The sequence below is a fragment of the Physeter macrocephalus genome, chromosome 16, assembly GCF_002837175.3.
Source record: "Physeter macrocephalus isolate SW-GA chromosome 16, ASM283717v5, whole genome shotgun sequence".
Taxonomy (NCBI): domain Eukaryota; kingdom Metazoa; phylum Chordata; class Mammalia; order Artiodactyla; family Physeteridae; genus Physeter; species Physeter macrocephalus.
The window spans coordinates 62,590,634-62,599,313 of record NC_041229.1 but is presented as its reverse complement, the minus strand read 5'-3'; the positions used below and the strand labels follow the sequence as shown (position 1 = coordinate 62,599,313).

Below are 8,680 nucleotides of genomic sequence, written 5' to 3'. Positions count from 1 at the left end.
GCCGCTCCGTGGCATGTGGGATCCTCCCGGACTGGGGCACGAACCCGCGTCCCCTGCATCGGCAGGCAGACTCTCAACCACTGCGCCACCAGGGAAGCCCTCTAAATTTTAAATATTATTGATATTAAAGGAACAGGTATATCTCACTTTTAGAAATATTTTAAGTTTTCTTGTAAGTTATTTATTATAGGCATTCTAGATCCCCTGTGATGGAAATTTCTGGTTTAAAAAAGATTTATGTAATTTTCCTCCTTTTCTTAAAACCCTTTCCATAAGACACAATGGTCAGAGTAACCGAAAAGGGTCTATTTCCAGAAGGTATCCCAGTAAGGGTTTAAGAAATGTTTGAACGGATCCTGTTTCTGACACGTCTCCTTCTCCCCATGTCTCATTCACCATGAATCATCTTTTCCCTCCACTTTCGTCCAAGCCACGCAGGCCTGTGTCTTTTACTGAGTACTCAGGCTCCATTGAATCCCCATCATTTGTGTATAAAAAAATCTAAGCTGCTACCTCATCATTTCTATCTCCCATTGCTCCTCTCAATTAGTCAGGGCTATCAGATTGCTCAAATGTTGTTCTTTGCTGTTTCTTTGCTCCTCCAAGGAGGGAACTGGGGAGCTCAAATATTTGCACTTTCCCCACCCTTCTCTTCAGCCTGTAATTGGGTGCTTAGATGTTTCAGAGGGTTTGGGAGCCTGTGGTTTAGCATCTTTTCCTAAGTCATATAACCCACTCATGAATGCCCCGTTACATTTCTCATCTCAGGTCACGCTCTAGAGCAAGTTGAACGTTCCAAATTCCTCTCCTTGATCAAAATGAGGTAATGCATTCATATTGTTTACTCTGGATGTAACATGGAGTCTTCTCAGCTTTCCTTTCAGAACCTGGAAATAGAAGAAAGTGGAGATTGCACTTCCGACTATGTGAGCGTGCACAGGGATGTAGAAAGGAAGAAGGAAATAGGTTTGTGTTTCCCGGGAGCCTCGGCTTCCCTGGTTTGCATTTGGACTTGGTCCTTCTTGGGAATCCTTTTAGGGAATAAAAAGGATGTGGCTCAATGTTCCTTCATTCCCCTGTACCATCTCCATCACTTCCTATGCTCTCACCACCTCTCCTCCTTCTCCTCCATCAGGGGCGGGAAGAGCTTCAGGGAGAATCAAAGAACCATTTGATCAGAAAGTGTGGAAGGCTCACAGTGAACTAGGGGTCAGAGGGGAAAGTGACATTGAAATAAGCCCTGTGGCTGGAACAGGTTCCCTTAGTGGCATTCCCAGTGGGAGTGTTTGGGAGATAAACAGAATTGAAATGTTGACGGGGTTAAGTACACAGTACAAAGGAGCACTCTGCCTTTCTATTTTGGAAATGAATTGTGACATACACTGGAAAGGTTTATTTCTTAGCAATTACCTGAAGGACAGTTGTTTCTTCTATCCAATGCACGTCTGTTTGCTGGGCCCTTGACCATGTCATGCCTGCGCTGGACTTGAACCAGCTCGACTGTGTGGCTTTGTTGTCCCCGGCCCTGTGGTGAGCATCTCTAGGGTAATGTCCATCAGCTTCCAGTCCGATGAAAACATGACCTTCAGAGGCTTTCAGGCTGCAGTCTCCTTCGTCCCTAAAACAGGTAAGAAGATTGAGGCACCAACTCCTCAGGTCCCAAGTCTCATCCTCCTGCTGTGGTAAAAAGGGCAGCATTTAGAGACCAGCATGGATACAGTCAACTCATGATTCACTGAATCTGTGAATCCTGAACCACTGCTCCTGGGGAAATACAGAGTTAGGGGCCTCTCAGCCTCTGCTTTTATGTGGGTTTCTGTTTCAAGTCACCTTATTTAATATACATTGCTGATTCATTAACACTGAACTCATGGTCAATACCACTATAACTCATGCCTGAACAAAGCTTATCCATCACATGTATTTTCTCTGTAAGGCACAACCCAGACTCTTTGCACTTAGGAACACTAGATGGCACTTTAGCACTATGTTTAGGGCCATTGCAAACAGCAAAATCACCAACAAAAAGCCCAAAAATGTAAAAAGCAAAACAAAAAGTGGTGCTAAGAGACCGCAGGAAGGACGCTTGTTTATAGTATGAGAGCTGAAACAAGACGGCAGAGTGTGGCCTCACTAGATCTCAGCCAGGACACGTGATCAGGTGACTCAAATTTTCCACTGCTCTGCATATGTCCACAAATGACCGTGAAAGCACCATGAGTATTGGTTTTGAGTTAACAAATGTTAGCGAGTAGGTGAATTCAAAACTACAGAATCCGTGAAGAATGAAGATCAGCTGTATGTCTGAATCTTGGCCTGTCCTTACTAGAAGAGTGATCTCAGTGTCATCTAGGATTCATCCTCCTCAATCTTAAAACGGGAGAATAATACATGCCTGGTAAAAATGCAGTGAGGCTTAAATCACATGATGTGTACTTGGCCACAAGCAAGTGTGTGTGTGTGACACATAAGAGAGGCTCAGAAATATGAAGTATCTTCACCAACCCCCAGTCCCTAGACACTTGAAGACACAGCTTCCTTCCAAGCTCTCACACCCCATGAGCACTCTGTCCAAATCCTACAAAACCAGTTATTGGCTTCTCAAGTTGTTCATTCTTATTGGGTGGTAAACAGCTGCTTATGGGAAAGCCAGGTTATAGTTAAAATACTCCACTTTCCAGTTCAAATACCCATAGAGTCTAACTGAGTGAGATGTCCCAGAGTTCTAATAATAATTTTCTGATAAATCCCAAACATTGGCCTTGTTTGTGTGAACTGAGCAGTTGTATTATGCTTATACCTAGATTTTAACATCTCCGGATTAGAGAATGAATCAGTGTTTCTGGAGACATGGAGTGTACTACCTGAAGAATCCAGTGCTTCTGGTAAGCTGTTTTGGAGAATGTGACTACCAAAAGTACACAGATTTTATTACTCTCGGTTCAACCAAGAACCCCAAAAAGATATATTGGAGTTTTAACCTCCAGTACCTAAGGTCACATTCTGTGACCTCTTTTGTAGATAGAGTGTTTACAAAGGCAAGCAAGTTAAAATGCTGTCATTAGTGTGGGCCCTAATCCAGTATGACTGGTGTCCTTATAAAAGGGGAAATTTGGAGAGAGAGACACGCACACACGGAGAACATCATACGGACATGAAGGCAGAGATGGGAGTGATACATCATTTATGAACCAAAGAATGCTAAAGATTGCCAGCAAACCACCAGAAGCTAGAGGAGAGGCGAATAGATTCTCCATCACCACCCTCAGAAGGGATCGACCTGCCAACACCTTGATCCTGGACCTCGAGGCTCCAGAACTGTGACACAATAAATTTTTGTCTTCTAAGCCACCCTGTTTGTGATATTTTGTTACAGCCTGCCTAGCAAGCTAATACACCAGGAATTGGCTTACACGATTGTGGGAGCTGACTAAGTCAGTCAGTCCATAATGCAGGCAGGCAGAAAGGGAAGGTCGCAGGACACTGGAATTCCACAGGCATGGGCTGAGGCCATTATCCACAAGCAGAATTTCTTCTCTCTTTGGGGGAAGCTTCCACACTGCTTTCAAGGCCTTTCCAACTAATGACGTCAGGCCCACCCAGATGATCCAGAATGGTCTTCCTGACCTAAAGTCAGTGATGAGGGACTTTCATTACATCTGCAAAATCCCTGCATAGCAACATCTAGACTAATGTTTGATTGAATAACCGGGGGCTGTAACCTGGCCAAGTTGCCGCATCACAAAAGCCATCACATAGAGCTGGATGGGATGTGGTCACTGTCCCTTTTGCTCAAAGCAACCCTGAAATATTTTCAGTCACAGAATCAAAATTTCCATCTTTTTTTTTATTTGTGGTATGCGGGCCTCCCTCCGTGGCAGCCTCTCCCGTTGCGGAGCACAAGCTCCGGACGCGCAGGCTCAGCGGCCATGGCTCACGGGCCCAGCCGCTCCGCGGCATGTGGGATCCTCCCAGATCGGGGCGCGAACCCGGCTCCCGTGCATCGGCAGGCGGACGCGCAAACACTGCGCCACCAGGGAAGCCCCAAAATTTCCATCTTGAGTGATTCATTCAGTAGGGATGGCTAGTGTGCCAGATTGTGGTCTGACTCACCAGAGCCATCTGCTGGAAAAGAAGTGAGTGAACCGCTGTGTCTTCACATTGGTGATCATTGAGGAGCGCTGGGCTTTCTCTTTTCCTTGTTTCCTCCGTGACATCCACTGACACCCACTTGTGACATCCCAGTCCCTGTGAAAACATGGTGAGGCGGGCAGGCAGAGGCTGTGGGTAAGGAAGCTTTCAGAGTTTGCCATTTTGATAGTTTGTCAAGAGAAAGATCAAGCACCTAATTTTTAATTATTTAAAAATCTTTTTAGTTTTATAAATTATCTGACACTTAGAACACAAAGTAATAGAGAATGTGGAAGAGGAGTATTCCTTTTAATGAGGAGGGGTAGAAGCCGTCTGAGTCTTGTTCTGGCTTATTGGACCTCACGATGCATATATATCCTGGGTAGAAACTTTGTAAAGTGTGTCTGCGGTGGTTCCTGCTCTTGGCCACCAGGGGGCGATATATTCAGCAGAGCCATTTCTCTCAGTATCTGCCAAGGAGTCTCATTACAACACTCGGCTAGATTTATTGGTCATTTTATCCCACAGCACCTACCATAGTGCCCAGAATACAGGATATGCCACATAAATATTTGATGAATAAAACTAAATAATCCACAAATAGCTCGTGGTATAAAAGCTCAATAAGAGGAATTTTCCTGATTCCCTCTCCCTGAATTCATACCTACTTTAGGGCCTTCTTCCCTTATACAAATACACATAAAAACTTAAGGACAAGAACAGGAATTTACATGTGTCCTGTTTTAAATAGCACACCTAACCTGGATTCCTTAAATCATTCAGTAAGTAATTTTGTCCTTCCTTCGCTTTTTTTTTTTAACATCTTTATTGGAGTATAATTGCTTTACAATGGTGTGTTAGTTTCTGCTTTACAACAAAGTGAATGAGATATACATATACATATGTTCCCATATCTCTTCCCTCTTGCTTTCCTTCGCTTTTTATTTTGAAATTTTGCAAATCAACAGAACAGATGGAAGAATAATACAATGAATACCTGTTTATCCTTCACCTATATTCCTCAGTTGTTGACAACCCATCACACTGGCTTGATACTGATTTGGTGTCCTCTCTGGACAAATCTCTGTACCAGACACCAGGGTGTGGGGGAGGCAGGATACAAAGAGGAACAGGATAGGCACTAGCCTATATTCAAGGAATTTATATCCTAATAATGAAGCTTATATGTACAGATAGAGAGTAGATTTATGTAAAACTGAGAGCCTTCAAGACTAATATATGGTGTTAGATGTCAGGATAGCAGTTACGCTTTGCAGGAGCAGTGACTGGACTGGGCTTCTCAGTGTCTTCTGAGATTCTGCCAGTCTGTTTCTTGATCTGGGTTCTGGTTGTACTTCTGGGAAAAACATTCAAACTATTTTATTGCTTGAGTATTTTTCTGTGTGTATGTTATACTTCAATAAAGTTGACAACAAAAGGGGAAATGTGCACAGAAAACCACAATACAAGAAAATACTGAAATAACTTCTGAGATGATTAGGACACTGGTGTTTGACTGGGGCCCACAAAGATAAATAGGATGTCAACATTATTCCCAACACTGTGAGGAACCCTTGGATGGTTTTGACTAGGGGAGTGACATGATCAAAACAAGCGCTCTTTGGTGGTTAATTTGGGAGTGGGAGGAGGATGGGGAAAGCTTAACCCCAGGGAGAGTAGTCCAGGTGAGCGGATGGGGAAAGCTTAACCCCAGGGAGAGTAAGTCCAGGTGAGCAATATTGAAGACCCAAGCCCAAAGGTAGGAGATGGATGCAAGATGTTTTGTGAATATAGGATCTAAAGTGTTTGGTGACTAGATAATTGAGGCAAAAAAGAGGGGGAAGTCAAGGGTGAGCTTGATATTTTATTCTTGGGTGAAACATCCATTTCTCTCTCTATATATATATGTATATATAAAATCTCTCTAGAATACAATAAGCATTTCTCATTATTCCCAGGTATCTATTAGAGTTTCCAGCACAAGGGAGATGCTCAGACCCAGACTTGACGGTGAAGAGGACCCATGGGTAACGAAGATGTGCCTTCTTGGCCCCCTTCCAGGTGGGCTCTGTGGAGCCACTTCCCCTCCCACTTCCAGATCCCTTTCCAGCCAGACTGTGGGAAGCAGGAGGCCACAGTCAGCTCTTGGTCATAACAGGTCAGTGTGCAGATTGCCACCAGGCATCTCTGGGAAACCTGGGTAGTCACCCCTGCTCATTGCTTCACCAATATGTAAGTACACCCAGGGAGTGGAACGTGGTGAGAACTCGTGGTTTAAGTTGGCTGATCATTAATTCTTCATCTACCACCTCTGACATCCATCAGGGTCTGCTGCTGCTTCCCCATTCAACCACCATCGTGGGCAATCCACCTCCCCAGCGAGAACTTGAGTTCCTTGAGTGCTCAGGAAATTTCTACCCCCTCACCTTGTGTTTCTGGTATATTTTAATTAAACATGAGGCTGGTTGTTGGATAGATATCATATCTTCGTTCCTAGGATTTTTAAATCAGAAATGAATATTGAATTTTGTGAAATACTTTGAGCATCTGTTGGAATGACTAAGTGATTCTCTCCTTTGACTTATTAGTATGTTAAATCTGTATTAATAGATTTCCGAACATTCCTACATCCCTGAATCCCACTTAGACATGGTACATTCCTCTTTCAATGTACTGCTGGGCTCTGTTACTAATATTTCACTTAGATTTTTGCGTCAACATTCATGACTGAAATTGACTTATAGCGGAGGTTCTCCAAATGTGATCTGGAGACCGCTGGGGATCTCCAAGATCCTTTTAGGGGAGACCACCTGAAAGGTCAAAACGATTTTCATAGTAATACTGAGACATTATTATCCCCTTTTACTCTCATTCACTCACGAGTATGCAGTAGAGTTTTCCAGAGACTACATAACATGTGATATCTCAACAGGTTGCGTGTAAAGAGCAGATAGGAAATCCCATCTGTCTTCTGTTAGGCGGACATTAAACGGTTTTGAAAAAATGTGAAACAATGCCAGTCTTATTTAAAGTTTTTATTTTCGAAGATTTAGTTACTTGAATACGTCATTTATGTATTAACTTAATGGTTTTATTTTGGTTATCTTAAATAAATTAATAAATACATAATCTAAAAAACTTTTGCTTTAAGTTCTAGTATGTTAACTATTGGTAATATTACTCACATAAACAAAAGCTCTTTAGGATTTTCAGTGATTTTTTTTTCAAAGTGTAAAGATGTCCTGAGACCCAAAATTTGAGAACCGCTGGCTATAGTTTTCTTTCTGTCGTCTGCCTTTGTCAGACTTTGGTATCAGTGCTCTTCATGAAGAGCACTCAAGAGCTCTCCTTTTCTTAAAAATTGAGGTATAATTGACATGTAACATATTAGTTTCAGGTGTACAATAAAATGATTTGATATTTGTATTTTTGCTAAATGATCACTGCAATAAGCATAGTCATCTTCCACCACCATGCACAGTTACAATTGGTTTTCCTTGTGATGAGAATTTTTAAGATCTACTCTCAGCAACTTTCTCTTAGAGCTTTCCTTTTCTTTTTCCTTCTGTATGCTTTGCATAAATTTATAACAGGGGAATAATAACTAATGATGTCATGTGATTACATATACTAAACATCTACTCATTGAAGACTTAACGGTAACTTTCACAATTTCCTTCCTTGTTACTGGTTTTTAGGTTTAAAATTTTCACCTTCACTCAATTTTGATAGTTTATAATCTCCTAGTAATAGCTATAACACTCAGATTTTCCTACTAATTGCTTTGGGCTGTGCAAAACATTTCCTTATATACTTTTGTGATATTTTCTACTTTCCCAATTTTGTATATTTTTAAAATCTTTAAAAAAAATTAGACTAGCTAGTTTCATAATTTTATTAAAATTTTATTTTTATTTTAGAAAACAGTTAATTTTTGTAATGACCCTATTTTTCTGGCTGCACCCTATTGAGTCACTTCAGCTGACCCAGACAGGCAGGCTGACCAGGTACTGGGGACCATGACTCTGAGATATTTCCTGCAGATGATGGACAGGCACAGCTATAACCCATGCTGACACTAGAATGCAGCTGCGAGACTTGTTTATGTTCCCCTTAGAGCTCTTTTTTTTTTTTTAATTGTTATTTACTTTTCCCCATTTTTTTTAACATCTTTATTGGAGTATAATTTCTTTACAATGGTGTGTTAGTTTCTGCCTTATAACAAAGTGAATCAGCTATACATATACATATATCCCCATATCTCCTCCCTCTTGCATCTCTCTCCCACCCTCCCTATTCTACCCCTCTAGGTGGTCACAAAGCACTGAGCTGATCTCCCTGTGCTATGCAGCTGCTTCCCACTAGCTGTCGGTTTTATGTTTGGTAGTGTATATATGTCCATGCCAATCTCTCACTTCGACCCAGCTTACCTTTCCCCCTCGCCGTGTCCTCGAGTCCATTCTCTACATCTGCATCTTTATTCCTGTCCTGCCCCTATGTTCTTCAGAACTTTTTTTTTTTTTAGATTCTATATATATGTGTTAGCATA

At 41.9% G+C, this 8,680-nt stretch overlaps 1 protein-coding gene across 1 annotated transcript in view; it reads left to right on the top strand.

The window, feature by feature from the left end:
* Positions 1 to 1,686, top strand: part of OVCH2 (ovochymase 2) — a 15,922-nt gene extending 14,236 nt beyond the window's left edge. Inside the window, exons 13-14 of the mRNA XM_007108123.2 lie at positions 873 to 966; positions 1,496 to 1,686. Of these exons, the coding sequence (XP_007108185.1) occupies positions 873 to 966; positions 1,496 to 1,686 (285 nt within the window). The remainder of the gene's footprint in view (positions 1 to 872; positions 967 to 1,495) is intronic.
* The last annotated feature ends 6,994 nt before the right edge of the window (positions 1,687 to 8,680 follow it).